This window comes from Ascaphus truei, chromosome 17 (assembly GCF_040206685.1).
Source record: "Ascaphus truei isolate aAscTru1 chromosome 17, aAscTru1.hap1, whole genome shotgun sequence".
Lineage (NCBI taxonomy): Eukaryota > Metazoa > Chordata > Amphibia > Anura > Ascaphidae > Ascaphus > Ascaphus truei.
In genome coordinates this window covers 28438955-28453046 of record NC_134499.1, presented here as the reverse complement: position 1 = coordinate 28453046, position 14092 = coordinate 28438955, and the positions used below count along the sequence as shown (strand labels likewise).

The 14092-nt window shown below is 46.9% G+C and overlaps 1 protein-coding gene across 2 annotated transcripts in view; it reads left to right on the top strand.

Annotated features, from left to right (window-relative positions):
* Positions 1 to 14092, top strand: part of ARIH2 (ariadne RBR E3 ubiquitin protein ligase 2) — a 36925-nt gene that overhangs the window by 6272 nt on the left and 16561 nt on the right. For both annotated transcript variants that reach the window (XM_075574505.1, XM_075574506.1), the window contains exons 2-7: positions 838 to 1201; positions 7492 to 7559; positions 8770 to 8833; positions 10576 to 10723; positions 11048 to 11169; positions 11584 to 11693. In XM_075574505.1, the coding sequence (XP_075430620.1) occupies positions 950 to 1201; positions 7492 to 7559; positions 8770 to 8833; positions 10576 to 10723; positions 11048 to 11169; positions 11584 to 11693 (764 nt within the window). In that variant the 5' untranslated portion in view covers positions 838 to 949. The remainder of the gene's footprint in view (positions 1 to 837; positions 1202 to 7491; positions 7560 to 8769; positions 8834 to 10575; positions 10724 to 11047; positions 11170 to 11583; positions 11694 to 14092) is intronic.

The following is a 14092-nucleotide window of genomic DNA, read 5'->3' as shown; positions in this document are numbered from 1 at the left end:
CCGTCACAATGCCATTGGTCTCTGAGAATATTTTTTTGTGATAGTGAAACCCAGCAGTGTTTTTTTTTTTAAACATTGTATGTTGCGTCTTTAACCCAGGCTGTGCTGAAAAGCTGTGTAATTAAGCAGGCATACGCTTGTAGGGCTCCATGTTAAACACACTGTGTTTATTTGCATGCCATTACCAAGAATCCTTGGCTGCAGGGGAAGCACTGTGTGCTATGAGATAATTGGGGGAAAGGCAGGGTTGCAGGCCTGTATAAGACATGTGACTGTGCTCACACGTGGTGTTTTTATTTGCTATGTTACGAGCATAAGACTATTCAATAGGCTTAAAGGGGTATGGCCGCTTGCCTGGTTAGTTTTATTAAATGCAGCACTTGATCCACGGAGAGATCTGGCTGCCATTACTTGGATCCAGGAAGGAATTTATTTTTCCCCTTATGAGAGATCATTGGATGATGTTTCATTGGTGTTTGCCTTCCTCTGGATCACTATACTGTAAGTACAAATATAGGATAAGCATCTGTCGTCTACATTTTAGTTTAGTTTAAACTTGATGGACATGTCTTTTTTTTTCAACTTCATCTACTATGTAACTATGTAAGTTGCCGGCATGGTTCAGTAACTCCTATGAACCCAGGCAGATTTAAAGGGCAACCGCACTTGCAATGGTGCCCCTGTTAATTTATCCATAGCATTATTTAGCTTCGGGTTGTAAACTCTCTGGGAAATGTCCCTGCATTTACTTATCTGTCCAGTGCTGGTATCAGATCAATCTTCCCTGGTTTTCCCATTCGTTTTCTGACCCGTCCCTTTCTTGGCCCTCCTTTTCAGAATACTGAAACCACAGATGGGCCCTAGAGAGCAGTGACGTGCCCGGGGAACGGGGAGAGAGCGCGAAGCATTTCGTTGCTCCCCTGGTTCTGCTTTAAGCCCCGATGGTAAGATGTCTGTAGACATGAACAGCCAAGGATCAGACAGCAATGAGGACTATGACCCGAATTGTGAGGACGACGACGAGGACGACGACGATGACCCTGGAGACATCGAGGATTATTACGTCGGGGTTGCGAATGACGTGGAGCAGCAAGGGGCGGACTCCTTCGACCCAGAGGAATACCTGTTCACCTGTCTGACCTACAGGGAGTCGGAGAGTGCACTAAATGAGCAAATGGCAAGCTTGGCCTCCATGTTAAAGGTGAGACCATGTTTATTCCTTGTGCATAAGTAGTAGTTGCTGCTACTGAAATACACCACAGCAGGCAAAGAAGGATCAGGAGCCGGGTTGGTCCTTTCTTCCATGTAGTGAGAGAGTAGGGGATATGATACCTTTATTTGGACCAACAAGTAGTTGATACGTTACAAGCTTTCCTACCTCCTCCGGGTCCTTCATCGAGTGACCCCCGACCCTGAGAGGTTGGAAAGCGTGTAGCATCTCGACTACTTGTTGGTCCAATAAAAGGTATCATACCACCCCCTCCCTCCTTTGTTACTACACTATAGTAGAAAGCAATAATTTCTTAATTACCTAAATAAATATTAGCGGCTTAAATACTGATGACTGCGCAGTGTCGGGTTTAATGGCAGTGAGAATATTGTCACGCTTTCAGAAATCTCCGGTTTAGCCGATTCCACCAGTTGGGCCTTTGTAAGGAGAGGTGATTGTCAAACTGCTTTCCTTCCCCCTAGTTGCAGAGTAATTCGATGTTACACCCTTTTTTGTGCTTTAAGGTTGACTCGAAATGGGGGCACTTTACAACTCTTTCCATGCTAAACTTTAAAAAAAAATAATTAAAAAATATTGCAAATAAAATATTGGACTTTGTTTAGAGAACAAAATCTGGTTACTCGGAGTGTACAATGTCCTCTGGAACGTCATTGCGGTATCTTCTTGTAGCAAAACTGGGAAAGAAAGTAAACTATCTACCTACAGTATCAAGAGGAAAAGGGTGCTGACAATTTCAAAAAGAAAACAAAAAAATGCAATTTAAAGCACTGGTATTTTTCCTCTTTGATAAATCCGCTGCCCTTTTTGTACCTCCCCAGTTGCACTTGTTTTTTTTTACATGGACATTAAATAAGAGGGATGCCTTTAAAGCAGGGGTGCTCCACTCCAGTCCTCAAGCCCTCCCCCCCAACAGGCCAGGTTTTCATGATATCCCAGCTTTAGCACAGGTGGCTCAATCAGAATCTCAGTCGAAGCCACCTGTGCTGAAGCAGGGACTGGTTGAGCCACCTCTACTGAAGCAGGCATATCCTGAAAACCTGACCTTTTGGGGGATCTTTAGGACTGGTTTGCTGTTTAGCTGATGCAGCCTTCCGGATATCTAAGGCGCTATCCGCCATGTCGTGCACCAGTAATACGTACATGTTGGTTTACATCCACAAGAGTTTGTGGGAGTGCAATCTAAAAACTGTGCCGTGTCCGTACTCTTGAAGTGCTGACTGGGAAGATGCTATGTCTTTGCCTTGGACAAAGAGCGCTTTTAGCCAGATTTAAGATGCGTGTATAATTGCACAAAGACGTTTTCCAAACTAGATCTTTTCTGATCCATTTTATGGGACTGGTGTAAACGTTTTTCAAAGATGCTCATGTGATTTTTTATTTTTTTTAATGTTTATAATGGATGTAGAAGTTTATATTTGATAACAAACAAGGAAATTGGGATTTTAAAAAACCATCGAATATCCCCTGATAGGTTTCATAACTGGAGATTTAAAAAAATCATAAACTGAGGAGAAAGGGTAAGCCCCTTTTTAGCACGGTGAGAAATGGTTTGAGTACTTGGTCCATTTCATTGAAAGGGATGTCGTCAACGGCGCATTGGAGGCTTCCTCTTTCGTCAAATAGAGCGGGGGTGCGCCCCCCAAGGGGGACAACACAAGACTCGCTGTGGGGGTGGGGGGCGGGCTGGGTTTACAGAGGCACTCGCACGCTTCCCGAACACATTTAAATGAATGCCGGGGTAGCTGCAGGGCCTCTGTAAACTTCTACTTGCCTTGTTTCAGACGCTCCTGGCCACGCGTCGCCATGGCAACGCCACGTCATGAGAGTGCGGGGCCTCTGCAACCGCCGCGCGCCACTTCTCCCCCCCCCCCCCCCCCTGAAAAATCCCACACCCCTGGTCTAGAAGCAACACAGAACATCTGTGCTGATCTTAACCCCATCCCTGCCACTGCAAGTCCTTGGTGTCACCTTTTTGCTTTGAATGGTATAAACCAGGACTGCTCAACCCCAGTACTCAGACGCACCTCCACTCTCCCCCTCCCCACCCCCTCCAAACAGGTCAGGACTTCAGGAAGTCCCTGCTTCAGCGCAGGGGGCTCAATCAGACGCTCTGATTTGAATCTGGGATATCCTGAAAACCTGACCTGTTGGGGGGGGGCTTGAGGACTGGATTTGCGCACCCCATGTATAAAATCTGCTGTTCGAAAGCACTACTGTAGGGGGGGTGGGGGTCTCCTCTGGGTAATATGCGTATCTGCAGTGTGACTTGAGCGCAGTCTTTTGAAGTAACACAGTGTACTTTCTTTAGCACATTTTCACGTAGAAAAACAAATTGTGAGCCAAGGTTTGTCTGTAGAGAGCAGGCGTCCTTCATTAATAATCCTTGAATTCAAAAAATGAAAGGCGTGAAGGGATAAAATTCACATTCCACCCCACAGAAGTGCCATGTGCAGTTCTAGCAAAGGACACCGTGATTTATCTCTCTGCAATTCCTGGGAGGGCCCAAAGTAAATCAGCAGCTTGCGCCATCCTAATTACGGGTGTTAATGTTACTAAATCAGGGGTGGGGGACTGCAGTCCTCAAGGGCCACCAACAGGTCAGGTTTTCAGAATGCCCCAAATGGCTTTGATTGAGCTACCTGTGCTGAAGCAGGGATATCCGGAAAACCTGACCTGTTGGTGGCCCTTGAGGACTGGGGTTGCCCACGCCTGTGCTAAACTCGGCTAGGCACCTGGCACAGAGAGAGCCTTGTGGCACCAATTCGAGTGCTGCCCTGTCTTCGCTCTCGCTGACCCCTTCTGTGTACAGAACCCATGGGGGGGGGGGGGCATTGCTGCACTTGGCTCGGTTCATTAATATTTTATATACATACAGCAAATGTTACAATCAGCGTTTAGCAGTGCTGTAAGATGCAGACTGAGGCACATTTTGAATGGCTTTGGAGGCAGTTGGTGTCCCTTTAACCACAGTTGGGTAATTTCTGACGCAGGCGGTCTCCTCGCAGTCCTGCAGATGTTCTGTTCCCTCACTGTTCCCAGGGAAACCTTTAAGTTGCGTTATACATTTTGTTTCTTGCTTTTTTTTTTTTTTTTGTATTAAGGAATTAGTCAGTCCCACATTCTGTATAATAAGTTATGTACATTATGGCATTCCATAAGGCCTCCCCCTCCCGCAACAGGTCAGGTTTTCAGAATATCCGTGCTCAGGCTTTGACTGAGCCACCAGTGCTGAAGCTGGGTTATCCTGAAAACCTGACCTGTTCGGGGGCTTGAGGACTGTAGTTTGAGCCCCCCTGCTTTAGGGAATCCTGTGCATGAAACAAGCTATCGTTGTGTAAGGCTAAGGCCCCGCTCCCAGAGTCAGCGCGCCCGCACTGCAGACAGGCGGGGCGCTGACATACATAGACCGCGATATGCGGTCTGTAGGGAGCCGGAACCGGAACGGGAGGTGGGCGGGAGTGCGAGGATTGACAGGGAGGGGGGGCGTGGCTTGAGCGGAGGGACCCGCTACTCTTCCCCCCCCTCCCTCCCTCCACGGGCTCGTGCTGGAGCTGCTGATGGTAAGTAAAACACACACACACTCATACATACACACACGCGCGCGCACACACACAGGCAGGCACTCACGCACTCATACACACACACACAGACAGGCACTCGCGCTGCTGTCACTCCACACTCCTCCCCGCTCCCCGAAGCCTCTCCTCCTCCCGAAGCCTCCCCTCCCCATTGGCTCACAGCCACACCACGTGACGCGTCAACGCTAGGGATCACCATTTTCTTGTGTCCCATAGCGGCTGACGCGCCACAGCGTGTAGTAAGCTGTGCAGCCAGGGGGGACCGGGACCGGCTCCGCAGGATTCCCCTGCTGGTGGGGAACTCGCGTGTGGCCGCCCGCGCCAACGAGCGCAGCGGGACCGAGGCCTAAGAGGTTCCGTAACTAACACGCTACTATAATGTGAACTATTGCACCTAATAAATAAAATCAATGTGTAGAGGGGGCTATATGAACCTGAACTTCACTGGAAATTACCTGGAGTGTAAGAGTACTCCTTCGTTTGCTAATACTTTTTATTCTTAAGCTATTTATATTGATGCTTTCATTTAGGAGGTCGGGGGTCATTGTAGAGCAAATCCATTTTTGTTTAGAAAATGAAGATGTCAATATGTGAGTTAAGTAGGTGATTCTCCATACACCCTGACACTGCATTCTCTCTCCCAAGCAATTGCAATGTAAATAGTTGCAGGTGTGTGGAGGTTAGGTAAGACGGACCCCATGTACAATGTGTGGGGTAGGGGGTTACTGCTTCTGGTTTTATCTGTTATGAAAGTTCTGGCTCACTGCAGCTTTGTATCAGGTATGTTCCCCAGCCAAGTAAAACTCTTAACTGGATTCCATTAAGACCTTGCTGTTAATCGGTGCAAATCTCTTAATCTCCCTGCCACACTAGGAAACCTATTCTAGCAGTGCTGTGTTCAGTGTGTTATGTATCGACTGTCCCAAAGAACTTACAGTCTAATGTTTGATGCCTGAGGCACAGGGAGATAATTGACCAGATCAGTAGGAGCAGATGGATTCTCTGTGACACTGCCACTAAAATACTGCTACGTTTCCATAACCGATCCTTCCTGTAAATGTGCCATTGTAGGTTTCCCAGAATGTAATCTCCGCTTTCTGTGATGCAAAGTGTTGCCCCCTCGGTCCCATTGTGTATACATTAGACGCAGCATAACTTAAACATGAAAGTAAACCGTGGGAAGAGGGAATTCCTGGCAGGGAGACTGTGTTATTTACACAGAAACAGAGAAGTTGGCGTGAAGAAGCGTTTAATCGCGCCTCCTTCCTAAGGCCGACCCTTTTCTTGCCCTTCTCTTCCATGAATGGGTTAATGCGAGTGCTGCTTATTATAACTCCTGGCCGAGCGGCCTCTGCAGGTATTTCTCCTGATACAGCAATCTGTCCCCCTCCCGCCTACATCACCGTGCTGCAGATACCAAGACCCTTATCCGCTGTCTCCTGCTATGGTACATTCCACAGGGTCTGTAATCAGGGAAGGCTTAGCCTCACGGGTCAGCTGTTTGTTTTTTTTTCTATCCCTTCACACTTTGTTCTCTAGGGATCGTTCTATGGAACCAGACCGGATCTCTGGATGTGTTCTGACGCCCAGTATTTTGTAACTGGGCCCAGGCAGTTACAAGGCTGCTCCGCACAGCAGCTTCAGGAAGGTTTAAACGAGGGGTGGCCAACTCCAGTCCTCAAGGGCCACCCACAGGCCAGGTTTTGGGATATCCCTGCTTCAGCACTGGTGGCTCAGTCAAAGACTGAGTCACTGATTGGGCCACCTGTGCTGAAGCGGGGATATCCGTAAACCCTCATCTGTTGGTGGGCGTTGAGGACTGGAGTTAGCCAGTCGAAGACTGAGCCACTTGTGCTGAAGCAGGGATATCCTGAACCTGACCCGTGGGTGGCCCTTGAGGCCTGCAGTTGGCCACCCCATGTATACAGTTTCATACCATCCAGGCGCTGTGACTGTCATAGGCAGCCTGAAGTAAACAACTCTGGGTTCTGACGCCAGCGCGCATGTAAAAGTATCCCCTAAACACGGAAGGTGACATGTATGAGTCATGTTGTTGTTAGTCGCCTATGAATAAATCCTTTCTTTTGTGCGTGTATTCTTTTCATACCGCAGTGCTCCAGAAATATCAGCTTGTGATTTTTTTTATGTTTGACATTTGGGGATAGAGAAAAATGGTTTCTAGTATATTACACACACACACTTGGTGGGGCATATTTGAGGTGGAAAATACATTCAATGAACAGTCTTAACAGCTCATGTAATATCCTACATGGTTTTGTTTTTGTAAATTGGTTCATCCTCCTTTTATTTATTTAAAAAAAAATTAATTCAACTCTTAATGCCATTTTTGATGAGTTTTATATCGTCCTTTTGATTTCTATAGCGGGCTTTAGCCCACATCCCCAGCAGTGCAAGATTTTTGCAAAACTTTCATGTCTGTGATAATTTGTTGCCAATATTCCAGCAGTTTGAGCTGCAAACTGTAATAATAGTGTTACCGTAGTAATTTCAGGATACATTGTAGCGGCTGAGTTACACTGACTGAAGGAATGATTGAAACCGAAAGGCAGCCATTTAGTGAACCCTGGGAAGCAGTATTTTGCTAATCAATCGGCAGCTTATGTAATTAAATATATTGTCTGCATACTGAAGTGTCCGTTCCTTCCCCTCTCCCTCTCTTAGGTTTCTCACTCCGTTGCTAAACTCGTATTAGTTCACTTCCATTGGCAAGTCACCGACATTTTGGAAAGGTAAGTTACATGCATTAAAACACTTACATGATTAAATCTAGCCCTGCGCTTCTGAATTGTGGATACTGGTAAAGTAGGAAGGAGCTCGAACGATTATCCATTAATTGGTATAATTAGATCTTTTAGCATCAACGTTTTAGTCTGTGACTAATGCATAAACGTCAATGCTATAAATAAATCGCATTTAGCGTATTGCTGTACTTGGGTTCCAAAATGGCATATTTACTTGGAATATACGCTGTGCTTCCACAAACGTAATGTGCCTTTTTCTATAGCATTGGGGGTTTACGGTCTAATACAGGGGTGGCCAATTCCAGTCCTCAAGGGCCACCAACAGGTTAGGTTTAAGGATATCTCTGTTTCAGCACAGGTGGCTCAGTCTTTGACTGAGCTACCGATTGAGCAACCTGTGCTGAAGCAGGGATATCATTAAAACCTGACCTGTTGGTGGCCCTTGAGGACAGGAGTTGGCCTTCCCTGGTCTAAATACATAATTATTCTTTATATTAATCTGACAGATAACCGTTAATTGGTTATGAGAGAAGACCAGCATATGTGTGTGTGCACCTCCAGTCCCATCTCCTCTGTTCCTCGTCTCTAGAGCAGGGGTGCTCAACTCGAGTCCTCAAGCTGCCTCCCCCTCTCCTCTCTCCCCCTCTCTCCCCCTCCCAGGGTCGGGAAAACAGGTCAGGTTTTCAGTCGGGATATCCCAGCTTCAGCACAGATGGCTCAATCAGAGGCTCAGTCAAAGCCTCTAATTGAGCCAGTTGTGCTGAAGCTGGGGGGGGGGGGGGGGACTTGAGTGGAGTTCAGCATCCCCTGCTCTACTGTACACTTGCTAATTCTTACAAGTAACAAACCTGATGGTGACTATACTGTATGCTGTATTTGCACATACTGTTGCATAAGGCTACGCTTATAGTGCCGGCGACGCGACGATCGCTGGAAAATCAAATAGAGATGACTTCCAGCGATCGCGGCCAATCCGTCGCGTCACGCTTACTATACGCTCGCGACGGCGGCAATGCATTTGTTTTGCCGCGAGGTCGCTGTCGCCGGCACTATAAGCGCAGCCTAAAGAGAGATAACTATGTCAACAAGCGTCTCTAGCTTCCCAAGACGTTCCAAGCCCTGTTTGAGCTCTGGACTGTTCCTGGTTTTACTGATACGAGGGACACAACCCGGTTTGAATGTATTTTATTTCTTCTAGGCATAAATTGAACGCGGCCCAGTTATTAGTTGAAGCTCGAGTTCAGCCTTTATCCTCCAAACATGTAAGTGACTTTTATACCTTGCCTGGATGCTCTGCGACTGTGTTCAAAGCGTGGGAACCCCCGTGGGACTGCTATTTAAAGAGCTGGTGTTCCAGGGTGTGTGCGCATAGTCACATCAGTTATACTGGCAGCCACAGTGACGCTTTATATCAAAGGGCCGGGCAGCTCTGGGCGTGTAAGAACACACCAGCCGGTTTAGAAAGCTGCCTACACATGCAAGTAGATTGTCTAGTTTTCTGATGTAACACGGTTAATAAAATGCAAGTTAGACGCGTAATTATTCCGGAGATTTGAAGGCCAGCCTGTTTGGGGTACTTCAAAGTTGGAATAGGACATTTTTGGTTGCGGCCATTTTGCCGTGACCAAATGGCCGCTGGCGCTCGCCGCGCCGCTGCAGCCGATCCGCCACTGGAAACCTCAACGCCGGCCGCTTCTAAGGCAAGTTTAATTGGGGTTTAGGGTAGCAAGTTAATTTAATGGGTTTTAATGCTTGGGGTAAGGGGTTAATTTAATGGGTTTTGGTGCTTAGGGTAAGGGGTTTATTTAATGGGTTTTAGTGCTTGGGGTAAGGGGTTAATTTAATGGGTTTTAGTGCTTAGGGTAAGGGGTTAATTTAATGGGTTTTAGCGCTTGGAGTAAGTGGTTAATTTATGGGTTTTAGTGGATAGGAGAGGGGGTTAATTTATGGGTTTTAGTGGATAGGAGAGGGGGTTAATTTATGGGTTTTAGTGCATAGGAGAGGGGGTTAATTTAATGGGTTTTAGTGGATAGGAGAGGGGGTTAATTTTAGGGCTTTCACGGTAACGGGTTTAGGCACTTACCCTTAGTGACAGAGTGGCAGGTTCTGGCAGCGGGGAGAGTTGCGGCGAAACGGCTGGGACCAGATGTCCTAGACCGCTTCAAAGTTATTTAAAAAAAAAAAAAATTTCAGACAAAAAAAAACCATTGAAAAAGCTGCAGTGATTTATAGAATCGGGTGGGATTTAAAGTCCTATTTCGAGACAGGGGCGTTAATGCTAAATCTCTGCTCTTGCCTAGTATACAGTGACATTGCAGCCTTTCTCAAATAGATCTTGAAATACCTATTGAACTTGTACAGTTGCGTTATCCTGTTGTGTTGTGTTGTTTTATAATGTTCAGTTTATTGTGGGCCTTTTTCTGCTCTTCACACTTTGCAACAAGGATGCACCACAAAGCAGCATATAGCTGCACTGTTGGATGAAGTGACCTTTTTATTTTAAGGCTTTTTGGTTTTAATATATATATTTTTAGCATTTCTATGCATGTGTCAAAAATAAACGTATGCCCTTACTGCAAGTTTCACAGTCTTTACAGACACCGTAGGTGGATTCTTCCATGCATTAGAGCAGGGGGGCGCGAACTGGGGGGCGCAGGGTTTAGAGGCTCCGCGCTCTTCCCCACAACATTTAAATAAAATGCCCGGGGAGTGCGCGAGGCCGCTGTATGTCGCTTAACTTCTCTGGGGGCTTCTGGCGACGCGTCGTCATGACACCGCAGGGTCAAATGGCAACGCAACATCAAATGATGCCGCCGATGCCAGAGAAGTTATGGGGGGGGGCGCGCGCGTGAGCAGAGGGGGAGAGCAGGCAGGGGGCGAAAACAAATAGTTTGCGCACCCCTGAATTAGAAATTGGAGGCCTAACCCCTTATAGTCATGCTACGTGTATACTTGAAACGACTCATGTCTGATGCTTTTAACCAGTGTCTGTGTGCGGTCTTAGGTTACGGCACATTCCTCCCATCACTGCGCGGTCTGCATGCAGTTTGTCCGGAAGGAGAATTTGCTGGCTCTGACCTGTCAGCATCCGTTCTGCCGCAGCTGTTGGGAGCAGCACTGCACAGTACTAGTCAAAGACGGGGTTGGAGTTGGTAAGTGGACATGTCGTTGAGCCGCCTCGTGTCTTGGTAACACTGGGAAAATGTTTTCGCAGGCTACCACCCAACCATATATACCGATCATCAACACCTCTTTCCTCAGTGTCCTAATGTTCCTGTCCAGCAGAGATCCGCTTGGTTAGTCCTCTATTTTAAGAGGTCTACCATGGAATACCACCATGTGCGAGCATCAGGCCAGACATTTTAATTGGGGTGTTCGCCCTCTTCAAAGATGCTCTCCGACGCTTTCTGCCGCCTCATCGATCTGGTATTCCGTTTGGCGCACCTTATTCCTTAATACATGTGTTTTGTTCACAGGAATATCCTGTATGGCACAGGAATGCCTGCTTCGAATACCAGAGGACTTTGTCTTTCCTTTGTTACTTAACGAGGAGCTGATGGACAAATACAAGCGCTATCTCTTCAGGGACTACGTGGAGGTACCTGGGGTTGGGGAGGTTTCTACGACCGGTTGCACAGGTCATTTATCACATCTGATGTAGATCTTCCATGGGTGGCCAACTCCTGTCATCAAGGGCCACCAACAGATCATGTTTTAAGGCGATCCTGGCTTCAGCACAGGTGGTGCAGTTTTCGATTGAGCCACCTGAGCTGAAGCAGGGATATTCTGAAAATTTGACCTGTTGGTGGCCCTTGAGGACTGGAGTTGGCAACAAACTTGCAGTACTGATGTCATTAAAACATCTGTCCTAATGAGCACCCTCAGCAGATGTTGCCTCCGCCATCTCACACAGAACAGATGGTTTGGTTGTTGCGTTCCATTCTCCTTGATATGTTACGTTTCCAATTTCACTTCCGGTCCGTAAACTCTCTTACCTTCTGTGTTTCCCCAGAGCCACTACCAGCTGCAGCTTTGCCCTGGGGCGGATTGTCCAATGGTCATACAGGTACAGGAGCCAAAGGCTCGGCGTGTGCAGTGTAATCGGTGCAATGAGGTCTTCTGGTAAGTCCATAAAATGCACCTCCCCAGCTTCTGCTGGTAAATGATCTGTTACGACTTGGGAACATTGTATGTACAACCAGGTAGAAAGGAGCATTCTAGATTTGTCATTCATGGTGTGTGTTAACCAGGTACAGGAGGGAAGCCGATTTCATAGCACGATTTTCATGGCAATAGCCACTGCTTGTTAGCAAGACATTCCCATGGGAGTGTGTTTGCTCTGTATAACCGTTTACTCAAGGCTTTATTTTAATCTGCTCAGAGCGCCTGCCCCTGTACTGTACGAATCCGAGGAACCTGGAGCAGCAGCGCAGGCTTTGTTGGTTTAATTCCCAGACTTGCTAACCTCAGATGATTTTCGCAATGGGGGTGCCAAGCTCTTGTCGAACAATTGGCACATAAAGTGACTTTTGGACACTAGCCACAGCTAAAAAGCGATGGGTTAAGTGTAGACTTGGAATAAGCGCCACTGAGTGTTTATATTTATTTTTTCTCTCCCCACCCGCCCCCCAAAAAAGCACATGAACCCATCCAGAGCTGCAATGCCACCTGCTCGTCTGAACCACTTTATACATTATTTAGCTGTACAAATGCAAATAATTGGCAATTGTCTGTTAGACCTATAACCTTCATGGTCTATAAATCAATGGATATAGACTTCATTTGTTGCACAGATTAATACCCAAATCCTTTTTCTAAATCCCAGAAACAAACAAGTTAACACTAATTTTGGATGCCCGAGGCACAGTGTGGTTATCGGCTCACGGAAACCCCTGGGACTTGTACTGGGGTCTGTGAGTATCCCTGTAGCCCCGATCTGACGTTACAGACTTCCAACATGGAAGGAAAACGTGTCCTCCCGGGCATAGAAAATATCCTTGGTATACATCACTTTGCCACCCGAGGCACCTGCCAGGCTCGTCATTTAATCCGCACAACTCTCTCCTAAAAGGTGTCGCAACCTACGGTATAAAAAGCGTGATATACCTACTAAAGTGTCATAAGCCCTTGCCTTCAAAGGGATAAAGCGTCCTGCCACGGCGCTTAAAAAGGCGACCGGCTGCCAGTTCTATTTTTATGCTGTTCTGGGCCTGCTTAGTACCTAGTAAACGTTTGACATTTGCTGTAGCCGGACTTGGCTGCCTGGATGGAAATCTCATTGCTCCGCAAGACGGCAGTCTGAGCCGCAGCACTGCGGGCGGCGGGTCACCTGCCAAAACTTGGCGGCAGTCTTTAATTAAACATGGCGGCCATGAGTGATCGGTCATCGTTGTCTTGATAGGACGAGATTGTTGACCTTATCTGTGTCTTCCCTGCATGTTTCTTAATGTATCCCTCCTAAACCACCCCTCCCCACCCATTGCTGCCAGATTGCAGCACCGGTCTAGGACATTTGGTGGCGGCCGTTTCGCCGCGACCAATTGGCCGTCACGATTTACTAAGACTCGCCCCGCTACCGGCCACGTCACTAAGGTAAGTGCCTTACCATAAAACCCCAAGACCCTTAAATTAACCCCCAGCCCTAAACGGTAATAAAACTTACCTTAGAAGCGGCCGGAGGCGGATCGGCTGCTGTGGCCGGGTGAATCGCGGCAAAGCACCGGCGGCAAAACTGCCAGAACCAAATGTCCCATTCCGTGCAGCAATGCATTGTTGGTTTATTTGGCAGCAAAACATTTGTTATGGTTAATGTTTGCCGATATCTGGAATCGGGTAACTGGAATGGCTGTGGGCCAGATTTAGTAAACATTCTTCTGCCAAAATGCACCTTGCGACACTGGAAGACGCCTTGCACCCTGTTCCTGTCGGTGAGCTGTAAGGGGTCTTATGGTAGAAGACTGCTGGGTAAATAAACTGGATTACCATTAGCACTTGCACCTGCTTGGGGCAGAATATGGTGCAACACTCATGTGTCTGCACAGATCCTTAAACAGACGTTTTAAAAAAAAAAAAAAATTCCCTTTTTTAATATGTGCATAAATACAATCACACAAATAATTAGCTAAGTTGTCGATCGATCCGTTCTCCTGTGATCGATTGGAGAAGATTCGGCTCGGGGGTTCACTAAATGGCTGTCAGTGCAGCAGAAGTGGACCAAAGATGCAAAGTTTTGTGAGGAAGATCATGTGACCAGGCAGTCACTAGATACAATTGGTGCACTGCTGGAGAGGGCGGGGCTCTAAAAGGGGTGTGCCAGAGCCAGTTTCAGAAGGGGATTTGACTTTGTAAATGGTTGCTATAGAAACAAAAAATGCTTGTTACATTATAATACATTAAAAATGTCATTCAGAGTTGTAGCATTTAAAAAAAAAGAGGCTACAAGTATTTTCTCAAAGTACAGAACTGATTTTATTTTTAAAAACACACATGTAGGATATTGCTTGGCCTGAAGCTTTAAAGGC